At 61.5% G+C, this 23,162-nt stretch overlaps 1 protein-coding gene, 1 long non-coding RNA gene, 2 other non-coding genes and 1 pseudogene across 6 annotated transcripts; 1 reads left to right on the top strand and 4 right to left on the bottom strand.

Annotated features, from left to right (window-relative positions):
• Positions 1 to 899: 899 nt before the first annotated feature.
• LOC132523955 (U4 spliceosomal RNA) lies at positions 900 to 968 on the bottom strand (annotated as a pseudogene).
• A 3,577-nt stretch (positions 969 to 4,545) lies between these two features.
• DIPK1B (divergent protein kinase domain 1B) lies at positions 4,546 to 12,687 on the top strand. Of its 2 annotated transcripts, XM_060153856.1 has the most exons (6): positions 6,172 to 8,010; positions 8,141 to 8,275; positions 10,421 to 10,565; positions 10,771 to 10,878; positions 10,980 to 11,156; positions 11,557 to 12,687. In XM_060153856.1, the coding sequence occupies exons 1-6, from the start codon at positions 7,964 to 7,966 to the stop codon at positions 12,367 to 12,369; spliced, it is 1,425 nt and encodes a 474-aa protein (XP_060009839.1). In that variant the 5' UTR covers positions 6,172 to 7,963; the 3' UTR covers positions 12,370 to 12,687. The 2 variants fall into 2 exon arrangements, with proteins under 2 accessions (XP_060009840.1, XP_060009839.1); XM_060153857.1 differs by lacking the exons at positions 6,172 to 8,010; positions 10,421 to 10,565 and adding an exon at positions 4,546 to 4,671.
• Positions 12,688 to 13,108: 421 nt separating this feature from the next.
• LOC132523224 (uncharacterized) lies at positions 13,109 to 18,167 on the bottom strand. 2 transcript variants are annotated; one of them, XR_009541429.1, is made up of 4 exons: positions 18,029 to 18,167; positions 17,330 to 17,371; positions 16,891 to 16,978; positions 13,109 to 13,810 (listed from the first exon to the last, which is right to left on the bottom strand). It is a non-coding gene; the product is annotated as an uncharacterized LOC132523224 (long non-coding RNA). The 2 variants fall into 2 exon arrangements; XR_009541430.1 differs by lacking the exon at positions 13,109 to 13,810 and adding an exon at positions 13,817 to 14,819.
• LOC132523960 (small nucleolar RNA SNORA43) lies at positions 15,670 to 15,803 on the bottom strand. Its single transcript, XR_009541726.1, has one exon. It is a non-coding gene; the product is annotated as a small nucleolar RNA SNORA43 (small nucleolar RNA).
• LOC132523962 (small nucleolar RNA SNORA17) lies at positions 17,054 to 17,184 on the bottom strand. Its single transcript, XR_009541728.1, has one exon. It is a non-coding gene; the product is annotated as a small nucleolar RNA SNORA17 (small nucleolar RNA).
• Positions 18,168 to 23,162: the final 4,995 nt, after the last annotated feature.

The raw sequence follows: 23,162 nt of genomic DNA, 5'->3' as shown, positions 1-23,162 counted from the left end.
CGTCCATCGTGCAAAGTGCAGGTTCCACGTCTGCCCACGGTCCAGTGCCTCTGGGCCTCTGCAGGTTCTGTTCCTCTGCCTGGACTCCATCCTCCCCTTCCCTCCCCCTGCCCCCATCCTCTGGGTCTTAATGCAGACATCACATTCCCCAGGCCTGGCCTGAGCCTGAAGGCATCCACACCTCCCAAAACACCTGTCTGAAGGGAACTGCGTGACCCCTGACCTCAGTCCTAGGTCAGCGGGGCCTGCGGCAGTGGGATGAGCTATGTCTGGAAGGGCAACGTGCCCAGGGCCCAAGTCTCCATTTCTCCAATTTCCCCGTGACATACTTGTGCCTGAGGCTGAGGGGCACCAGAAAAACCTAGAGTTTAGTTGAACATGCGGCTGCCCAGGAAAAAAAAGACTACATTTCCCTGCAGGCTTTGCAGCAAGAAAGGTCATATGACTAATCTCTGGCCAATGGGATGTGAGCAGAAGAGGTATGCTTTTCTAGGTCTTGTCTTTAAAGGGAAAGTCATGCTCTTCACGTCCCCTTTTTTTTTTTTTTTTTGCTATTCACGTCCCTTTTGCTCTTCCTCCTTGCTGGCGTGTGGAGGTGATGTTTGGAGCTGGAGCAGCCATTCTGGACTGCCAGACTGACGGAAACCAGGTGTTGAGGAGGTCCCTGAGAAAGTGCAGTCTCCGTACCAGCCCTTGGACGCTTACACTCAGAGTGCTACATGAGAGAGAAATACACTTCTCTCCTGATTCAGCCATTTCTATTTTGGGGTCCCTTGATAAAACGTGTTATACTTTCACTGACTCTTGGGCCATTTCCAATGACGTATCTGTTTGGTCTGTGTATTGGGTTGGATAGTGCCCCACCCCCCGCCACCCCGCCCGGGTTCATGGTCACCCAGAACTTCAGTTAGCAATAATCACACCTCGGATAAACCTCACTGGCTAGGATGCTGCCACTGCGCAAAGCTACACCCAGAACTTCAGCATGTGGCCTATTTGGAAATAGCGTCTCTGAAGGTCATGTGAGGACACAGACGGAGAAGGCACGACATGGCTCTGAGCAGCCTGATGTGGTGCTTCTTCATCACAAAAGCCGCCCCACGGTGGGCTGGCAGTCAAGGTGCCTGAGGCCCTTCCCCGCTTCCCAGTGCCCACAGCCGCTGGTGTCACGGAGCATTGGAATGGCCTCTCCAAAGTTCGCTTAGGAGATTTCTGACTCTACCTCCATCCCTTCCTCCTGGCCCACACACCTTAGCCAGGCAGCTTGGTCACCGAATGTGGCTGTCCCCAGAGAGGGGCACCTCTGTTTGGTCACCTTGGCAATGACCAGCATGAAAGGGTGGGGGTGCGGTTATGGAGATCCTCTGGAGATAACCAGGATTCTACCCCAACCCTCCTGTGCAGATGCTTCTCCCTTCTCCTAAGGGGACCCTCTGGCCAGCCTGGAGGGTCCACAAGGGGATCGAGGGGGTGCAGACTTAATCCTGGTCCAGCCACCTGGACTCTCTTATGGGACCATCCTGGCCATCAATCCGAGTATGACAATCATTTGGTTGAGGACCTTGGGTGCCCGCGGTGCGGGGTGTAATGGGTCTGCATAAGTTTTATAAAAATGACCATGTTAGGAATTCCCTGGTAGTCAAGTGGTTAGGACTCTGCGCTTTCACTGCCAAGGGCCCGGGTTCAAGCCCTGGTTGGGGAATTAGGATCCCGCAAGCCGTGCGGTGTGGCCAAAAAAATAAATAAAAATGCCCATGTCCCTTTTGCACTGGACCTGTGTCAGTTGGGGTCCCATCAGGAGACAGAAGCCACATGGCAATCTCAACCGGGAAAGTTTGCTACAAGAATTACTAACTGTAACGGAGGATTGGAGTGAAGACCAGACACAAGAAGTAACCTGTAGGGAATTCCCTGGTGGTCCAGGGGTTAGGACTCCACGCTTTTCCTGCCGAGGGCCTGGGTTGGATCCCTGGTCAGGGAATTAAGATCCCACAAGCCGCGCAGCACAGCCAAAAAAAAAGAAGTAACCTGTAGGGCTGAGCTGGAACCCCAGCACCCAGGCTGAGATCTTGTCGGCAGAGCTCAGCTGTGGCTCTCGGGACAGCAGGGAAGTCACTGTGGTGTTGGCAGAATTGCAGGAAATCTGCCCTCCGGAACTTGCTGGAAAACCACTATCTGGGAGCTGGGGAAACTGCTTGCAGGGCAGTGTCTCGTCGGAGGCACTCTGCTACAGAACTGTCCCAGGGCTCATCTTTTCAACAAATGTGCTGGAATGACTGGATGTCCATGCAAAAAACCCACAAACAGAAACCCCCAAACCCCAAACCAAAACACTGCCTTGACCCATACCTTGCACCATGTACAAAAATTAGCTCAAATTGAATCACTGACCCAAGTGTAAAACCTAATACTGTAAAACTTCTAGAAGAAAAACACAGAAGGAAATCTTTGTGCCCCTGGGTTGGGTTAAGCAAAGATAAGGTTTCTTAGACTTGACAGGTACAAATGAAAAAAAGGAAAAAATGGACAAATTGGACCTCACCAAAATTAAGAACTTGTGCTCTTTGAAAAGCACTGTTAAGAAAATGAAAAGGCAAGCCATAGACTGGGAGAAAATCTTTGCGAATCTTTTTTTTCTTTCCCAGTACGCGGGCTTCTCACTGTTGTGGCCTCTCCTGTTGCGGAGCATAGGCTCCGGACGCGCAGGCTCAGCAGCCATGACTCACGGCCCCAGCCACTCCGCGGCATGTGGGATCTTCCCGGACCGGGGCACGAACCCGTGTCCCCTGCATCGGCAGGCGGACTCTCAACCACTGCACCACCAGGGAAGCCCGCGAATCACATATTTGATAATGTACTGGTTTCCAGAAGATATAAAAGAATTGTCAAAACTCAACAGCAAGGAAACAATTTTTAAAAATGTGCAAAATTTTTGAATAGACTCTTTGCCAAAGATTATATACAGGTCGCAACTAAGTACATAAAAAATATTCAACATCATTAGTTGTTGAGGAAATGCAAATAACAACCACAAAGAAACAGCATTGCACACTCAGTAGAATGACCAGAATTTTTTTCTTTTTGATGTGGACCGTTTTTAAAGTCTTTATTGAACTTGTTACAACATTGCTTCTGTTTTATGCTTTGGTTTTTTCACTGCGAGGCATGTGGGATCTTATCTCCCCGACCAGGGATCAAACCCGCACCCCCTACATTGGAAGGCGAAGTCTTAACCACAGGACCACCAGGGAAGTCCCGCATGGCCAGAATTTAAAAACGGACAATACCAAGCGCTGCTGAGGATGTGGTGCAACCAGAACTCCCACACCCTGCAGTGGGATGTAAACGCGCAGCCCGAAAGCGTCCTGGCAGCTCTGGAGGAAGTTAAACCTACCCTGGCCGCACCGCTCAGCGTCCCTGCTCTGTATCACCCCAGGGAAAATGGATTTCCTTCACACAGAACCTCGAATGCAGACTTGATGGCAGCTCTGCTCTTGCTCTCCCAAAGCCAGAAGCAACTCCGAGGGCCTTCAGGTGGCGATTGGCTCAAGCCGGTGCCTGGTGCCGGGAGTCCCCCTGGCAGAGAGGGGGTGCTGAATCCCCAGGGCCCTCTGCCTAATGACAGAGGCCAGACCTGAAGGCTGTGGCTGCTTTTATTCCATTTATGTGACGTGCAGGGGAAGAGCCCGAGCTCCCCAGGGCTGGGCTACGGGAGGGCTGGAAGGAAGAGGGGCCCCGGGGTCTGTCGGGGGTGGAACTGTTCTGTAGCCTGAAAGCGGTGGTGCCCACAGGGCTGTCTGTGTAAACACCGGCAGAGATGCACAGTGAAAGGGCGCATTTGCCTGTATTTCTTTAAACAGTGGGAGAAAGAGGCAAACGCTGCCGCAGTGTCCACGGCCCCTCCAGGCCGGGTGGTTGGCGCGGGACCCCACTAGGGACCTAGCCGCGACACGCCCCGGTCCCTGGGCTCACAGCCCCTCCCGCGCCCCGCGCGACCGGCCCTGCCCCGTGGGACCTCCTCAGGCCGCCCGGCTCCAACACCCGTCTCTTCTCTGCAGGGGCCCGCGCGACAGCCCCGCCCGTGACAGTCCCCTCCCGTGACGACGGCCCCGCCTGTGACAACCCCGCCGCTCAAGGGTGCGGGCTGGGGGCGCGGGCGGGCGGGGCCTCGGCGCCCTCCCCTTTCTCTCCAGGGCGGGGCGCGGGGAGGGGGGCGGTGGGGTGGAGGCGGGGGCGGTGGGGTGGAGGCGGGGCCGCAGTCACCTCCCACCAGCACCGCGGCTCGCCGCCGCGCCCCCGGCCCTCCCTCCCCCCTCCCCCCTCCCCCTCCTCCCCCTCCCTCCCTCCCCGCCGCGCGCCCCCGCACCGCCACCCTCGCGGCCACGCGCCCTCTCCCGCCTCTGCTCCCTGCCCCCACCCCGCGCGCGTCCCCGCCGCGCCCCCTCCCCGCGCCTCCCCTCCGCGCGCGCCCGCCCGGCCGTCAGAGGCGAGCGCTCCGGCGCGGACGCGGGGCGGGGAGGAGGCGCGGCGGCCGTTGCGGGCCGGCCCGCGGGGCTGAGGCCGAGCCGAACCGAGCCGAGCCGGGCCGGTGCACGGCCCGCGCCCACCATGCGGAGGCTGCGGCGCCTGGCGCACCTGGTGCTCTTCTGCCCCTTCTCCAAGGGCCTGCAGGTAGGCGCGCCCCCGCCCCGGCCCCGGCCGGCGCCCGCCCCCGCCCCGCCCGCTGTGGGGCCCGGGCCTCGGCGGGGGCGCGCGGCGTCCAGCCTGGGGCCCGGGGCGGGTTCGGGACTCAAGGCCGATGAGCGCTGCGGTGCGTGGCTCCCGGGGAGGCTGGGGGCAGGGAGGGGACTGGGGACTGGGCTGAGGGCTGTCCACGCGGTGAGCGGAGCGGCAGGGCCCCGCGGATGCTGCAGGGTGGCCCCCCTGCCTCTGGGGCTGCAGGAGGCCCCACCCCGCCGCGGGCTGGACCTGCTCCCGCAGGCCCAGAAGCCACAGCAAGTCCGCTCCGCTTCCCTCTACTAAAAAGACCAGGTTTGTTTTTCTGTGATGGAAAACTTGGGGCCCATAGAACCACCCTAAGGACTACCCTCCCCCGGGCCATCCCCCAGCCAGCCCGAGATTAGGAGCGTGCCCTGACCCCACAGTGACCTTGGGCGGATCACTGTCCCTCTCAGGGCCCTGCCGTCTGCAGGGGAGGCCCAGGCTGCCTCGGGTACCAGCTGCCAGGACCCCTGCCACCTCTGCTTTGGGTGATCTGAGCCAGGCCCACACCAGGGTCTCAAATCACCCAGGCCACACCTACGACCTCAGTGCCCTGCAGGACCGCAGCCCCTGGGCGGAAGGAGACAGCCCTGAGCAGAGCCCAGGCCACCGTGTCCCCCTGTGGAGAAGGGTGGGAGCCAGGTAACCGTGCTTGTCTGCCAGAAGCCCTTCCTGCCCGCCTGGGGCCTTGGGTTCGTGGCGGTCCCCACCCCGCGCTGGGCAAGGTGAGAGCTGAGGGTCTGTGTCCACCCCCAGGCTGGGAGGCAGGGGTTGCAGCAGCCCCCGTCCTGCGGAGAGGCCTCGATGGGGCTGCCGCAGGGGAGGCCAGAGCCACGGGTCCCGGACCCTGGGTGTCAGGCCTCTGAGCTCAGCCCGGGAACGGCAGATGGGCATGGACAGGAGAGGGGTTCTGGGGGGTTCCCAGTGGTTTGAGCCCAGGACCCCGTTAATGTCAGGACACACCCTGAGCCTCAGTTTCCCTGCCTGTGAAGCACACTCCTGGGTTGGTAGCGAGGGTTGGAGGTCGTGGCGCATGTGGGTCACTGGCCCCAAGGCTGCCGATCGCTGTGCTGTTACTGTCCCCCGAGTGACCCCCCCAAGCGGCTCCACGAGGAGCCGGGCAGGCCACGGTGGGGGAGCAGCTGCACAGGACCCCCTGAGGAGCAGCGCACTCCCTGTCCTAGGGGCTCACTCGCTCATGGGTGACAGGACCCACGAGAGCCAGGGCGGGGACTACTTCTGGAGGAGGTGCCCGCCTGAGATAAGGGCCCGGGGGTCGGTCACAGCTAGGCAAGTGCGGACGGTGTCCTGGGAGCTGGGCCGCCACCTGAAGGCCCGAGCTGGAGGGCGTCTGGCGGGACACTGCGCAGTGTCCAGGGTGGGCCCTGCAGTCAGTCTGGGAAGCCTGGGTCCAGTGCAGGCTACAGCCTGCCCTCGTCCTGGCCATCCCCCCAGGACTCCCAGCGCCGGCCCCCCAGAGGCCCTGCCCACCTCCACCTCGGGGCGTGGGTCACCAGCGGCTGGAAGTCCTCTGACCTCATCCTTCCAGACAACACCCCCAGCTCCCCGGCCCCCCACCCACTGTCCCTGTGCTTTCCTGTTTTTCCCTTTGAACAAAACTGGCGGAAACAGATGCAGTGGCAGGGACTAGTGGGCCTGAGACCCGACCCGCTCACTCGGCCCCAGGGCCACCCCCGGCCTCTGAGGCTCCGAGCCTGCCCCTGGAGCTCTCAGAGGCCCTCCTGCTGCGGCACCTCCGCGTGAGTCGGTGCTAGGGAAGCAGGAGGTGAGGACCCCGCCTCCCCTGGAAGAACCGTAAAAATGAGCGCAGATGCCTGGGCTGGGCCTGCAGGGCCCTGCCCTGTCCTCAGTGGGGACCCGTTGGCCCCATTTCTCGGCCCCAGCCCCCAGGTGACTAGGACCCAGGACTAACCAGGACTGGAGCCGCTCCCTGGCCCGCGGGTGGTAGGGTGCATGACCAGTGCTGGCAGTGGTTCCCCTCTAGGGCAGGCTGGCCTGAAGCCCCAGGCCCTCCTGCCCTCCTGGGCCCTGGGCCCGGGCCCTGTTCTCTGGGGCTCAGCTGCCTGGTCAAGGTGTCTGAGCTCTTGCATGGGTCAGCACATGGTAACCCCATCCCACCAGCTGGCCGCCCCTGGACAGCAGCCAGCGAGGCCTGTGATTTACCAGGGTGGGGGTGGGGAAGGAAGTTGAGGCCCCTGCAATCCCGGCTTGGGGGCTGGATGGGAGACAGCGCCCCCAGCTCCTGCAGGGCTCTGGGACTCTCCCACCCTAAGATTCTACCCGTCAGCTGGCGGAACGTGGCAGAGGGGCTGAGTCCTCCGTAGAGGCAGTTCCCGGCCCAGCCCAGACTTCCGGGACAGAGCCTGTGGCAGCAGGGCCGGGGCTGCATGTCTTGGTTACCTGTTCTTTATCGTGGTAAATTACACATCACATAAATTGAGCATCTTAACCCTTTTTAAGTGCACGGTTCAGGGACATTAAGCACAGTCACATTGTTGTGCGGCCGTCACCATCCGTCGTCTCTAGAACCCGTCTCATCATCTTCCCAAACAAACTCCATCCCCTTTAGACACTCACTCCCCATCCTCCCCAGCCCCTGGCCCCCAGCCCTTCCTGTCTCTGTGGGTCTGACTCGAGGCCCTCGCATGGGTGGAATCACAGGATCTGTCTCGTGTCTGGCTCATTTCACTGGACGTGATGTTCTCCTGTCCTAGGGGCTCACTCGCCCATGGGTGACAGGACCCACAGGGGCCAGGGCAGGGACTGCTGTAGCCTGGGTCGGGATTTCTCTGCCTTTTCGTGGCTGTATAATATTCTGTGGTGTGGACGGACCACATTTGGTTTATCTACTCATCTGTCAATGGACAAGCGGGCTGTATCCACCCTTTGGCTTCTGTGATCGTGGGTGGGTGAGGCCGTGTCTCTTAAAGGCTCTCAGGGTGACCGTGCCTCCAGCCCCGCGGCCCCTGCTGGCCCGGGTCCAGCCCGAAATCTCCACCACCCAGGGGGACAGTGCGCGGGGGTGTGGGTGCTCTTCCAGCCTGACCTTGTGCAGAGGTTACATGTCACTATGAAATGCGGGCAGGACAGGAGAGAAAATTGTTCGAAATCTCTTTATTCAGCAAAATAACGAGCGTCTACCCCAGATCTCCCTCATTTTGGAATTTATTTTTACCTGCCCATGAGATTTAAAGGTCTGGGAGACACCAGGCCCCGGCCCCACCCACAGTGAGTAGGTGGAGGGGGAGGGAGACGTTGGGCTGGGCAGGTGCTGGCCGCCGGAGGGAGGGGCACCCCTCGGGAAGGCTGGGGTCAGCACCCCAAATGCGGCGCTCCCTCATGGCCCCCTCCCCCGCAGGGCCGGCTCCCGGGCCTCAGGGTCAAGTACGTCTTCCTGGTCTGGCTGGGCGTCTTCGCGGGCAGCTGGCTGGCCTACGTTCACTACTCGTCCTACGCTGAGCTCTGCCGCGGGCATATCTGCCAGGTGGTCATCGTAAGTGTCACCTCGGGCCAGGCCTGTGGGCTCCTGGGCCAGCGCTCCTGCCGTGGCAGCTTAGAGACGTGGCTCAGAGGCGCCGGCTCAGTGGGTTTTAAGACACATCTGACCGTGCCGACTGCAGAGCTGCCCCTGGCGGGCCACGGGGGAGGCCAGAGAGGAATGCGGAGGCCAAGGGCAGGCTGCGCAGATGCGGGCGGCTGGGGACGGGCAGATGGACAGAGCCAGATGTAGAGGTGTCCATGAGGGAGACATTTTAGCCCAGACGGGGACAGGCAGGCACTGGTGGCCTTGAGGGCCCCTCCTGGAGCCAGGAGTCCAGCAAAGGAGGCTGCAGGGCATGGTCTTCGGGGCCTCAGACGGGAACCAGCGCTGAGTCGCCACCGTGGCGTCTACAGCAAGGCCGTGCACGTGCATGTGAGGGCACGTGAGCCTGCGTGTGCTTGTCCACGCCAGCGCTTGTGCACCCACGAGCGTGCACACAGGGTGGCTTACTGCTCCTGCTGATGCAGTGACTGGCTGGAGGGCGGGGTGAGGCCGGCCGAAGGGGCTTTGGCAAACCTCAGACTCTGATCCCCCACCCCCACCCCCGGCCGCCCTGCCTGGCCTCCCCGGGCAGGTTGGAGCCCTTGGCGAGCCGACCAGGGTTCTGAGGCCTCCATGCCACTTGGGGACAGACCTGCCCTGCCCCAGCAGAGCTCCTGGGGTCTCGAAGGGGGAGCCTTGCCTCGCACCAGCCAGGGGCCTGGAGTTGCTCCTCTGCAGGGTGAGAGCACTCCTCCTGGGGGGCTGTGTGGCGCCCCGGAAGGGCTCAGCAGGCCTGTTCTGGGCAAGGTCCCGGGGGGCCACGCTTGGGAAAGCCCAGAGGCGGCGGTGGGAGCGGCACGGGGCTCCAGAGCGGGCGAGCCCGTGCGTGGGGACTTGCACAGGCCCGCCGACGGTTGGCTCAGGCCTCCCGGGGGCGGGGCTGCCACCAGGCACCGAGGGCGCAGGCCCAGCTCAGAGGAGAAGGCCTCGGGCCTGCCGGCCATTCTCAGGCAAGCTCATTTATTCCAGAAAGGCTCACTGGGGGCCTCCAGGGGCCTGGCCCGAGCTGGGTGCTGGACACATGGCTCTGCCTTCACAGTCGGGGGCGGGGGGGGGGGAGCTGGGGAGACCCAGGGGCAGGCGTGTGCGGGGATGGAGCCCGGCCTCTGGGTGCGGGCGGGAAAAGGCCCTGCTCTGGGGACCCCTCGGGCCAGGGAGCGGGGCGGGAGGTCTGGGATGAGCCCGGGCCGCCTGGTGCTGGCAGGGGTGGAGGGGCCTTTGCGGGCAGCAAGACCTGGAAGGTGGCATGCGATGGGGTCTGGCCAGTGGCATGCAGGGAGCAGACTGCTCAGGGCTGGCGGGTGTTTTCTGAGTACCTCCTGTGTGCCCCCAGCAGCGCCCCAACATGCAGAGGACTGAGGGGCCCTGGGGGAGCAGAGGAGGCGCCCGCCCCTCCCAGCCAGAGGAACTGCAGCTTCCGTTTTCCCAGAGTGCCCTGGCTGCTGGGCCCAGCTCTCCTGAGGCCTGTCCCTGGGGCCATGGGGACACCCTCTCCTTTCCAGGGGAGACCTGCCCGCCTCATGGGGGTATCAGCCGTCTCCAAGATATTCCACAGCTTGTCCAAGGCCACCCAGTGTGTGTGTGGGGAAGGCAGGACCAGGGGCCGCGGACCTGGTGCCCATGGACCTCTGGGTGCTCGGCCGGGTCCCCACCAGTAAACAGGCTGGGAGGGGAGATGTCTGATGGGTCGCAGGAGCCCTGAGGCTGATGGACACACTGCCCACCTCAGCTTCCGTGGAAGCCCCTCCCCACACTGGTGGGCAGTGTGGCTGACAGGTCCCTTCCCCCGCCCTGGCCCAGCCCTGCCGCCCAGGCTCCCTGGCAGACCCCCCCACAAGGGCCCTGTGGCCCTGGGGCTTTTCGTGGGTCAGAACAGACCCCCGTGGTGGAGGGCCTCCCTCCAAGGTGGCAGAATGACAGCGTGTGGTCTCTTCGTTTTCCTCTGGCTGAACGGCTGTCGTGGCCTCCCTGGTCCCCATAGGTGAGTCCAGGGCCTCTGGCGCCTCCCGCCCCTCAGCACTGTCTCTGCACCTCCCTTCCCTCTCCTTCCTCCAGGCCCTCTCCACCAAGGGCCTGGGCACCATGGCTACGTGATGCGCATCCAGGAATTCACCCCCCCACTCGATCCAGATGCCACGACTCCCCCCCACCCCCCGCAGGGACGGGCCTGACTCCATCCCCTCCGGCCTCACCTGCTCAGGTCAGCCCAGACCCCCAGGACTCAGGGGGCTGCAAGGCCTCATCTAGAGCCGAGAAGGGGCCAGTGGGGGCGGCAGCTACTCCAGAGCCTGACCTAATCACTGCAGAAAGCTTCTCCCTGTGCATCTGGCTAAAGAAGGGGCCGGAGGGCGGGCAGGACAAGCCCCCGCCTCCCCAGGCCACTCCCTGCATCTTCCTCTCCGCAGTGTGACCAGTACCGCAAGGGCATCATCTCAGGCTCCATCTGCCAGGACCTGTGCCATCTGCACCAGGTGGAGTGGAGGACCTGCCTCTCCTCTGTCCCGGGCCAGCAGGTAAGCCCAGCAGGGTCGGGCCAGGGTCAGCCCCAGGGCTGACGCCCTCGGTGCAGCCAGAGGGGGACATCTGCACGGAGGGTCCCTGTGGTCCTGTGCAGGTGTACAGCGGGCTCTGGCAGGGCAAGGAGGTGACCATCAAGTGTGGCATCGAGCAGAGCCTGGACTCGAAGGCGGGGGCAGACGCGGCCCCCCGGCGGGAGCTGGTCCTCTTTGACAAGCCCACCCGCGGCACCTCGATTAAGGAGTTCCAGGAGATGACCCTCAGCTTTCTCAAGGTCAGCTGGCCCTCCTGGGGGCCAGTCAAGTTCACGCCCAGGGACGTGTGACAGGGCAGGAGGCAGGCTGGGTGGAGGCCACGCGGGCCAGCCAGGTGCCTGGCTAGCCCCCCAGCTCCAAGCAGACCCTCCCTCAGGGAGCAGCCAGAGGCTTGAGGCCCCGCCCCAGGGGCATCTTCGGGGAGAGCGGGAGGGGCAGATGAGCAGTGAGGGGGCCCCAGGCTCCGCAGCTGGGCTTCCAGGAGTGGCGAGGGGGCCTTGCAGGTCCCTGGCTGTCCCCTCCATCCTGTCGGCTGGAGGCGGGGCTCCCCCTGCCTGGCGGACATGCGGGGTCCGGAGCGCAGACTGCTGGCCGGCTGGACGACGCCCTGCCCTCCTCTCTCCTGCCCCCAAACCGCAGGCAAACCTGGGAGACCTGCCCTCTCTGCCCGCGCTGGCCGGACAGGTCCTGCTCATGGCCGACTTCAACAAGGACCACAGGGTGTCCCTGGCCGAGGCCAAGTCAGTGTGGGCCCTGCTGCAGCGGAACGAGTTCTTGCTGCTGCTGTCCCTGCAGGAGAAGGAGCACGCCTCCCGGCTGCTGGGCTACTGCGGGGACCTGTACCTCACCGAGGGGGTCCCGCACAGCTCCTGGCCCGGGGCCGTGCTCCCGCCCCTGCTGCGCCCGCTGCTGCCACCCGCCCTGCACGGCGCCCTGCAGCAGTGGCTGGGGCCCGCGTGGCCCTGGCGCGCCAAGATTGCCATCGGCCTGCTGGAGTTCGTGGAGGAGCTGTTCCACGGCGCCTATGGAACCTTCTACATGTGCGAGACCACGCTAGCCAACGTGGGCTACACAGCCAAGTACGACTTCAGGATGGCTGACCTGCAGCAGGTGGCGCCCGAGGCCACCGTGCGCCGCTTCCTGCGGGGCCGCCACTGCGAGCACAGCTCGGACTGCACCTACGGGCGCGACTGCAGGGCGCCCTGCGACACGCTCCTGCGGCAGTGCAAGGGCGACCTGGTGCAGCCCAACCTGGCCAAGGTGTGCGAGCTGCTGCAGGACTACCTGCTGCCCGGCGCCCCCGCCGGCCTGCGCGGCGCGCTGGGCAAGCAGCTGCGCACATGCACCACGCTGAGCGGGCTGGCCAGCCAGGTGGAGGCGCACCATTCGCTGGTGCTCAGCCACCTCAAGACCCTGCTCTGGAAGGAGATCTCCAACACCAAGTACACCTGACGGCCAGCCGGGCGCTCCCGCCCTGCCCCGAGAACCACTCCTGCCCTTGGCCCTCTCCCCGCTTCCCCCACCGAAGGACGGGGCTGCTCCAGTGTCGACCCTATGGGTCTCCAGAGCTCAGGCAGCCGTGGGGCAGGACACCCACCACCCCCAGGGTTTTCTAGGCGCCCAGACGCGACTGTGCAGCTGGAACGGGAGAGGCTGGGAGGAGCGGGAAGGACCTAGAGCCCGAGCACCGAGGGCTGGCCAAGGGACCTGCCTAGACCAAGGTTTTGTTACTTTGGAGAACATGCGTGTAAATAAATGGATTTTCCGTGAGCACCCGAGTCCCCTCAGCCCGCTCCAGACCCCAGCCTGGACGGTCTGCTGGAGGGCAGCCACATTCTGGCTGTTGGTTGGCTGGGGTTATGACTGGAGCCAAGGGCAACCCGAATCCGGTGTGGTTCCGATGGGGATGGGAGGGTGGGCCGACAGAATTTTTCTCCCGTAGGGACCTTCTACACCAACTTCTCCCTGTACTGCTTCCTGCACAGAACAGTGCGGCCCAGCCCACGAAGGCTGCTCCACTGATGCCTACGAGCCGCTAGGTGTAACATCCACTGTCCGGGAGAAAGCCAGGGTCCCCTGTTCCCTCCTGCCCCTGAAACAGAAAGCTGTGAGCCCAGGAGCCTGACCCTCCCACACCCTCAACTCCTGCTGGGCCCTCAGCTGATAAGACAGAGAAACGCAAGTCAAGACAGTTTATTCAAGACCCATTTATTCTCTGGTTCTGCCCACAAGGAGACACCCTCCTGGAAAAGGGGCTGAATCCTTCCGTTCCCTTTAACACCTCGTGCTGAAGACACGTGTTCCGAGGTTTTAACTATGAGATCCACATTCTTAAAGCACTAGTTCTTAAACCTCATCTAGATTTCTCCCCTTGGATGGGGGGAGATGACCCAACACAGCGAAGAACGGCTCAGGACTGTGGGCTCTGCTCACCCAGGAGACCGTGCAGCTCCCCTGACCAGCGGGCTGGAGCCGGGATTAGGGCCCCGAGACGAGGGGCGCCTGCTGGGCTGCCGCCCCGCCCCCGCGTCCCGTCCTCCTCGCTAGGCTGGCGTCGCCTAGTTTCCCTGGAGTCTGGGGATTCCAGGTCTCTGCTCACAGTTCTGTATCGCGCCTGCTGCCTCGGCACCGCTGAGCCACACCAAGGGGGAAAGCACACGCAACTGCTTTGCAGCACACCGACGTTCCACACACAAGCTATTTTATTAAGCCCGCAGGTTCCTTTTCACAGAGGACATTCGCAAGGCCGTGACTTCCCCCGGTTCCCCACTGCCCTTGCGGCAGACTGGAGGCGCACGGCCCCCGTGCTGAGTCGCGCACACCCCTCCTGGCTCCACTCCGGCGCGCTCTCCTGGAGAACCGAGGGCGGTGCCCTGGGCTCTTCCGGCCGGATCTGCAGACAGAAAACAGAGGTGACCCACTCGCCACGCCTCCCAGCGCTGGGTGGGCTGGACCCCAGTCGAGCCTCCTTAGCAGAGCACCTGGCTTCTGGAACGCAAGGACACAGCTGCTCAAGCCTCTTCAGCCTCTCCTGCCAGACACGCCAAGCCCTGCTGCCCTCTCCTTCTGACCATTCCACCCAGTTTCCAGTGGAATTCAGCCAGGGAGGTTCTACCAAGTAGGATGCGACAGGAAACCCAGCTGCCGCCGGGCTCAAAGGTGGACCGACCGGATGTACCGCCACCTGCCACCCTCTCTGCTCAAGTCGGCTTGCTTCCGGCAGTTACAGTCACCCCAACCCCACTCCAGTCGACAAGCCACAGCGCACGACACGAGGAAGTGGGCAAAAACCCTGGTAGCTGCTTAGTAGCAGCCAAAAAATCACAACAAAATGAAAAGCACACTTCCAAAGTGTGGATGAGGAACCAACCAGACACGTGCTGTGCAGGCCGCCCCCGCCCACCCTACGGCCCCCCCCAAGGGCACCGGCGCTGGCTCTGAGACTGGGGCACAGCAGCTCTGGAGGAAGCCAGCTGTCCCGTCGTGAGGAGCCTCGGGCATGCCATCTTGGAAGTGCTTCTTTCTGGCCCGATCAAGCCTTCAGATGCTGCAGCCAGAGCCGCCCGGCCAGGCCGCCCTGAGCCACAGGCCTGGCCATTTGCCGCCAACACGCTGTCTAACGGGGGCGGTGGCTGAGGTCAGGCCACTGTCCTGCCTCACCACCAGTTCTGCCCACTGTGGCCTTCACTGTCAGCTACTTGGACATTCTCACCTCTCCTCAAAGCACACCCACAATTGATACCATGTGCTTGTATTAAAGGGTCCAAAAGTTCTGTCAGACCCCCAGCCAGGCACCCCGCTCCCAACTTACCTGTCCTGAAGCCAGTCCTAGAGTGACAGGAGCCACGCCTGCAGGTCTGTCCCACTGACCGGCCGCAGAGGACCAAGCTGGGCCCACGGACCTGAGAAACGGAATCCAGTCCGTGAACCCCTCCCAAATTATCTTCTACAGCCTTGGCCCCATCAGCATTTGGGACCCTGTAGCTTTACTGTGGGGCCGTCCCGGGCACCACAGGACATGCAGCCACAGCCCTGGACCCCACCAACTAGATGCCAGCAGCACCCGTCCCTTTCCTGCCCTGCGAGTTGCCACGTGCCCTGGGAGGGGGACAAACTGCCCCTAGTCGAAGAGCCACTAACCTACAGCTTTTGTCCAACCCTCCAACTTAAACATTTCGGGAAACAGCAAAATGCACTCTCCATCTGCAAGGAGACCACGACACCCCTGGCCTGGAGGATCATTCTTTATAGGGTTACGGTCGGCCCGTCGAGGGGCTCCACAAAGGGGCCCGACTTCTGCCTCACCAACAGGACAAAGGCCAGGAGCGAACCTCTGGCCTTCCTTCCAGTGACTCGTCTCAAGGTCCTCAGAGTACGAGCGCTCGTGGACCGGTGGCGCTGGGCCCCCCTCATCCCCACCTAGGGACCTACTCTGAACATGGCCTGGAAGCCCCACAGGACCTTGATACCCCCTCAGCGGCCCTCAGCCAGGGATGCAGGTCAAACCTGCCCAAGGATTCCTAAAAACTCCTCGCCAGGCAGACCAACAGAACATTCATTTCCACTAAGGAGACTCTCCTGGTCAATCCCATTGTCCCAAAGCTTGCCATATGCCTGTACACATATCTCATTTAATTCTCACAACGAGCTTCATTTTATAAAGGAAAAGAACATCAAAGTCTTCAAGGGCCTGCGCACAGCTCCCACTGCAAGCGCATGTGGAAACAAGGTGCTCCCTCCTGCAGCTTCTGGTGATGTCCGGCTACAAACCATTCTTAGCGCCCACTGTTCTGAGCACTGAGCGTAGAAATAGCCGCTTCCTCTCCGCCCCGATGTCACAGGTGCAGCAGGGCTGCCGCACCCGTGGTGCCAGCAAGTCCGGCATCTGCAGGGCAGTGTCCCGCCCGCCCAGCAGGCCTCCAGGAGGAGCTCAGAAAAGCACCGCCTCTCACCTTGGTCTGGACCGTGTCGGCTGGTCATTCTTGCCTAGGTTCACAGGCCAACAGCCGCTGTCCTTCCTGTGCTGAACAACAAAAGTGGTCGGCCCAGAATCAGCGCAGGAAAAGTTGGCTGCCGTTATTACTGCTGCCAGTACTTAAAACTAGTGGAGGCTGGGCTTCCCTGCTGGTGCAGTGGTTAAGAACCCGCCTGCCGATGCATGGGACACGGGTTCGAGGCCTGGTCCGGGAAGATCCCACATGCTGCGGAGCAACTGAGCCCGTGAGCCACAACTACTGAGCCTGCGCTCTAGAGCCCACGAGCCACAACTATTGAAGCCCGAGCGCTTAGAGGCCGTGGCTCCAGTGAAGAGGAGCCCCCGCTCGCCGCACCTAGAGAAAGCCCATGTGCAGCGACGAAGACCCAACGCAGCCAAAAATAAATAAAATAAACAAATTTATATACAAAAAAGTAGTGGTAACTGCTACTAACACATGAACCCTTCATCTTTCCACCGTCACCTTTCAGACCCGCAATGGGCAGCAGCCCGAGGCAAAAACTGAAAAGGGCTGCCTATGCCGGCACCTGGCAACGGGCTGGTGTTTGATGAACCCAGGGGACCGCAGTGCAGCCAGGAGGACCCTCCTCAGAAATCTCTGCACCCTCTCCCAGGGAGCTACTAGTGAGGTCCTAGAGAGCTCAACGGATCAAAGTACGCTATACAAAGCAACACAGGAAACAGTCCTCTAGAATTCAGAAAAACCTCACGTAAGGCAGCACAGCCGGCCTTCGGAATCGTCTCTGTAACGTTTAAACCTGGCGACTTTATTTCTAGCGTTTCTGGCTGCACAACCCATCATAAAATTTCTTTTAAGAGAGAGTAACTACCCGTGGATCCACCTAAATAAGTCAGATTATTCCAGATCGTTAGGTGGTATTATCGAGCTCACGCTAGAAAGGAAAATTTTAGTGCCACCCTTTTTTAATCCAATGTGACAAATCTGCAGCAAGTCAGCCTTACCGAAACCCACTCACCTTTCCCGCTCATCACTGCACCAGCGGGTCACTCCTACCTGCTGCCGTCACACACCTGGCAACCTCGTGTTCCAGGGCCAGCCAAGAACTAGGAGGGAATGAAAGTGCTTTTACACGACAGGCTTCAGGCTGCCAGTAGACACACCCCCAGTCAGCACAGTCAGGTGTCAGACTATCAATCATCCACACGTCCACGGGCCAGGACGCTGGGCAGAGTCAGGCCTCTCTTCTCTCCGCCACCTAACGACACAGACGTGACACAGCAGCCACACCTGCAACGCCTCTAGGGGCAGCGCCTACAGATTAAATAACTCAAGCTTTTATTCCCTGACCACATGGGTGCCCTGGCCCCGTGCTTAGAATGTAACAAAAAAGGCATTCAACTAGCCCAAAAATTATTCTTCAGCGCAAACCTGTCCCAGCACACGTGTCAACTCACCTGAGACCCCAGCAGGCCCCTAGTTCCCAGCAGGCAAACTCCCTAGAGAAAAAAAGAAACTCACGCATTATAACAACCTTACAAGCCCACAAAAAGGCCCTTCACCCAAGCTTTATTTTGCTGCATTTCATCTCCAGGCCTACACGTGTCTGCACACCAAACCCAGGTACCCTCCGTGTTTTACTCCCTGTTTAATTTGGGGGTGTGTGGAAACTGGAGGTTACAGTACAGTAGTGCAGACCGCAGGTGATCAAGGGACCAGGCTATGAATGCAGCCACCCCTTCCACAAGGAGGCCACCGCACTCACCCACTGTACTGCACACACACACTATAATACGGAAATCGCCTCACTCTTAGAGCTCAGTAAGCAGTGACAACCAGTCCGTTTAAAGACAAAACAACAGATAGCCAAGAGCATAACGTGACTCCCTCAAGGTCGCAAGCAGGGAAAGCAGTGGCGCTGAAGGCGGGAGGGAGCAACTTCCGAATGAAATGTCCCGACTCACCCACTAAACTACTGCTGCCTATAGCCGTGTTCTCGAGGCTTCAGAGCCGGGAAGGTGCGGAAAGCATAGCCATCCGCGGCGCCCCCAGCCCCGGCCCCACGATGCTACGCGGAGGCGCCGGAACCTCGCCGCACCCACCCCCGCCAACACAAGGGACCTCTGCGCCCGCCTGTCCCGCGGACCCGGGCGCACATTCGACCATCGCGACCCACGATGGAGACGCGGGGTCGGCGTTCGGCCGGCGGCGGGCGCTGGGGCGGGCGGGGACCCGAGTCCGGAACCCCGCCATCCCCGTAGCCCGGAAAGGCCGCGCGATCGCGCGGCGCGCCTTTTATAGCGCGGACGGCGGCCCGCGAGGCCCAACCCGCGCCCTCCCCGAGTTCGCCGCAGTCGCAGCGCCCTCTAGCGGACCCTCCAGGCGGCACCGCGCATGTGGCGCCTCCGTACCTCGGCCGAGCTCCCCGGCCGGGCCTCCTGGGCTCACCTATGGCGTCCACGGGCCCTTCCCGAGCCAGCGCCTCCCAGCTGTCAGGAAGTCCCGCCTTCCCGCCCGCGCGTACGGCCCGGACCAGTGGCCGGCGGGACAGCACGAGGCCGCTTCTGCGAAGCGCTTAGAACAGGGCCAGGCACAGAGGCACCTGATAACGTCTCCCGTAGTTACTGCCGCGACCCCACGAGCGTCCCTGCAGCTGGGGCAACCTCTTTGTTCCCTGCAGAAGGGCCTCCCGCTTTCTGGGGAGCCTCGGCTGAGCTGCTCTCCCTGCCGCTCTCCCTCCCCTGGAGCCCCTGCCCCTCAGGCTGGGTCTGAGGCCCTGCTAAAGCTTCGCGTTTCCTACAGCGTAGGGAGCTCCGCCTTCGCGCTCTCAGGAGGGATCTCCTGGGTCCCACCTCTGACACGGGGTAGGGGCTGCCAGGGGGCGCCGGGGAGCGACACTTTGCCCCCTTTGACAGGGAGCCCTCTGAAGTGGGGTCAGGAAGGACCCGCCGTGAATTCATTAGTCCTCTGAGATTTCTCGCACGCTAACAAGTTATTGCTGACGTGGGCTGCTCCCCAGTGTAAGGCAACAATCCTACAGGATCCTCTGTGGTTAGCAGCACCTGTCCTCGGGGCAGAGTGGGGAGGCCCAGACCTGCCCCTGGGCAGCCCCTCTGGCCCCTCAGCCAAGAGCATTCCCAGCTGCACCCTGCCCCTGGGCGGGCGGGGCGCCCTCCCCTGAAGCACAGCGCAGACAGAAGGAGCAATGGGGCCCGGTTTTGCAGGCACAGGCTGAGCTGGTTTGGGGAAGGAAGGACCCGTCCCTTCCCACCCACCCAACAGCCTGGAGGAAGCTAAGTCCCAGCCAGAGGGAGCAGCTGGCAAGCCAGAGACCCAACTCTCCAAGAACAAGAAGTTTCCAAAACTGGAGAGGGACTTCCCCGCCCCTTTCACAGCATCCCTCGGCCACCCCCGGATCGACTGCTCCACCGCCCCGGCCCTGGCGCGGGCCGTCACGCTCCGGTCCCCGAGGCAGGTGGTGATGACGCAGTTGGTCACACTGTTGAACTGAGTGACAGTGGCACAACGGTGAAAGCCAGGTGCTCCCTGCCCTTCTTGTCCCTCTGGGACCAGATGGAGCCCAGGCAGTGGTAGGGCACCGCTTTCTTGAACAGCTCCTGGGGGCAGGGGGAGGGGCTTCCGGCTCTGCCGCACTGCAGCTCAACACCCACAGTCCTCCCCAGGCCCAGGCAGGGTCACTGGTCGGAGCTGGAGCTCTGGAAGCTGGGGACGTAGGGGGCGACCGTCTTTGCTCCCGGCCTAACCTCAGCCTCTGGGGACTGCGCCCTGTGTGTCCAGCACAAACCTTGTCTCATACGCTCACGCCCACCCCACACACAGCCCCGCCTCTGCCGCCCTCCCAGGGGTCTCAGCCCCAGAGTGTGAACCCCTGCTTTCCCAAACAAGGCTCAGAGTGGTCAAGGAGATCTCAGACGTTGGAAACTGTGACCAACGTTAAAATCACGTTTGCATTCGACCGAGACTCTCCACTTCCAGGGATCTGTTATAAACAAAGACGTATGGACGCGGACGTTCCCTTCAGCACAGTGATGGGGGGGAAAAATAGGAAATGGACCCAACATGCACAGTAGGGGCTCTTCGGAAGCTGTGATTCGGGGCCCCAGGAAATGCAAAAGAGGAAGAGGGTGGACTGAGCAGTGTCCACCAGGGGAAACCGGGCTCTGGAAGAGCACATGCCCCAGAATCCTCCCTGCCCGATTCCCGCAAAGGCACAGGCATACACAGAGGGGGAGGGCGGGAAATGGGGCACCACCTGCTAGAGTGGGAGGACTTTGTTCTTTAGTTAATTCTTAAATCCTTTAGAATTCATTATTTTACATTTATTGTCCTTGGAGTAAAAACCTTTAAAAGATAAAAATGAAATAATGTACTTTATTCCATAGATGAGTGCTAGATAACATACAACCCTCCAGGTCCTCCTGTCCTGTCTCACCTCGGCCTGTGGGTGGGCCGCCCCACGACGGCTCCCAGCGTCCCTGCCTCTGCCACACATGCCTGTGTCATCCCTCCCCTGAGAGTGGATGGGTTTTGGGACTGGGTTCAAATGAATAGAATTGGGCAAAAGGGATGGGCAGTTGTTTCCAAGACTGGTTTATGAAAAGTCTGTGACTTTCTGCCTGGTTCCCTCCCTCCTGTGTTCATTCTCTCACCCTGTCTCTGTCTCTCTGTCTCTGGTCCAATGTTCTAGAGAAGCAAGATCAGGTATTAACGAGCTGCCCTGAGAGGCTCCAGTGCAAAGAACCGACACTGGGTCCCGGCCCACAGACAGGAAAGACCCGAGCCCCCGTCCAAACTGAATCCCGCCAATAACCCGAGAATGATCTCAGAGACAGACCCCACCCTGAGTGAGCCTCAGCTGAGATCACAGCCCAGCCTCCTGGGGGACCTCGGGGCAGAGGCTCCCAGCTGAGCTGAGCCTGCCTCCTGGTCACAGACACCGAGAGGGTCAGTGTTTGTCCTTGTACGCGCTACGTTAGGGGATGCTGTCGCCGGGCACAAACACCAGGACGTCCTTCCGGCCCCGGGTCTGGCCCTGCCTCCCGCATCCCCCCACCTCCTCTCCTCCCAGCTCTCTCCAGCCACACTGGCTCCTGTCTCGCCTGCTCTCCGGCCAGATTCTCTTCTGCCTCCGAGTCTCTGCACCTTTGAGCTCCCCCCCCCCCCCGCAGCTCACTGTCACGGAGTGTGCAGGGCTGGCTGCTCTTGTCTCTCTGGTCCCGGCATCAATGTCACCAGGGAGCCTTTTAGACCCCCAGGGGCTCCTGGCCCTCCTTCCAGGACCCTGACTCATTCCCTAGAGCACTTGCTCTTCTCTCCCACGTGGATTTGCTTTCCTGCTCTTGTCCATCTGCCCCTCCAGGCTGTGAGCTCCTGCAGGGCAGGGACCATCTGTCATGTCAGCACCGCCCCCAGGGCTAACAGGGCCCCTGCTCAGGGTGAGTGCAGGGGGGACGGTAGCTGAAGGATCTATAGAGGGTCTCAGAGCCCCCTCCCGCCTCTGAGCAGCTCTCACTGTGGGCCTGGAGGCTAACAATAAAAGGTGCCTGTGGGTCCGCGGCAGGGAGACGCCCAGAATGAGAATGATCCCGGGTGTCCCTTCCCTGCCCCAGTTGCTCCATCCAGTAGAGTGCGCACAGCCTTCCCCCTGGTGGTCATTCCAGGAACTGCAGCCCCAGGCAGGAGACCAGAAAACTAACCACAGAACTTGTTGGGGGTCCTCAAGGCAGTGGTTCCACCGGGGCCGAGGGGGCAAACGAGCAGGACCTACCGGCTCCCGGGGGATGAGAGGGACCTCAGAGCCTCTCTTGCTCCCCTCCTTCCCTCCACTGTCCTCATGTCCAGTTCACTCCAGAGGCCTCCTCATCCCAACCAGGGCAGTGACTCCACCCACTTCCAAATGCGGACCCCCAGGCGCCAACAAGGAGGGTCTTGTCCCTAGTCCCCGACGAGTGGTCCAGTCTCTGCCACCTTCTGCACCCCAGGTCCCCAGTCCCCCAAGTCTGTCCCCTGCTCAGAAGGGCCTCGGGGGGTAGAAAGCATTTTCCAAGGACTCAGAGCAGAGTGGGTCAGGGATGGAGAACCAAGGCCCGCAGACTCCTCTGCAAGCTTATGGAACCCTAGGGATCACCCCGTCTGTGCACCCACTTTACAGAGAAGTAGGCTGAGGCCTCCTCTCCTATAGCTCCTCCACAGTAGGGGTAGGTCTCATCCTAGTGCCCGGTGCCCAGAGTGGTGGACACAGGGCCCCGGACCCTGGGGACCCCCTGCCATCAGCCTGGCATCTCTCCCCTCCCCGTGCTATGGGACCAGGCATGTTGCTAGGGGGTCAATATCCCTGCCCCATGGCAGAGCTGCCCCCAACCTCCTTCTCAACCCTCTCACCTCCCCCATATGCACTCCCCTCTGACCCCCAGCAGGGCAGTCAGTGGGTGAGTGTGTGTGTGAGTGTGTGTGTGTGTGTGTGTGTGTGTGTGTGCACACCTGTGCCCTTGTGGGGAGGCCCAGAGGGATGGGCTCCGCATGGGAAGGGTGGGCAGGGGTCCTCCGGGATCTGAGGGACTCTCATCTCAGAGTAAACCCCATGGGAGGGTTGAGGCTGGCCAGGGGTCAAATCTAGGACATGGCTGTTAAAATGCAGACAGGCAACAAAACTCAATCCCGGCGCCGCGGCGAGACACGTCCTCAGGGTACAGACCAAATCAAGACTGGGGTGCGATGTTTTTGCTGGACCTGTGGAAGAATTAAGTTGCCAGGGAGGTCCTCGAGGCTGAGAGCCCCCAAATTCTAGTCCTCAAACCTGGAGAAAGAGGCACGTTTCTTAAAGGACCCTGAGGTGGCCCTGGGCACCTGGAGTACATTGGAATCAAATGTACAGAAAACCCTCCAAGTGTCAGAAGCCCTGCGTGGCTGAGATGGGTGTACGGCTGCCGCGGGGCGACTTCTCCAGTCAGATGGGCTGAGCGCCTTGCACACATGGCGCGTGTCCCGACGCCTCCTTCAGATGTGACCGGAGCAAGTGAACATGTGAAACGGAAGCGTCTCAGAGGACAGAGACAAGAGGACAGCACACTGCAGCCGCAGAGCCAGTGCTTCAGGGACACCCATCCCCAGAGGGGGCCGCCCTGCTCCTCTCCGGGAGCTCCCAGGCCGTCATCCGCCCTTGGTCCACTGGGGATGCTGACCCCTGGGCTGGGGCCACTTCTCGTTTAGCTGGAAGGTGTGTGATGTAGCGGAGCCCCTGCAGGACACAGACCACAGGGTCCACTTTCC

Source organism: Lagenorhynchus albirostris, chromosome 7, assembly GCF_949774975.1.
Source record: "Lagenorhynchus albirostris chromosome 7, mLagAlb1.1, whole genome shotgun sequence".
Lineage (NCBI taxonomy): Eukaryota > Metazoa > Chordata > Mammalia > Artiodactyla > Delphinidae > Lagenorhynchus > Lagenorhynchus albirostris.
This window is presented reverse-complemented; position numbering and strand designations above follow the sequence as displayed.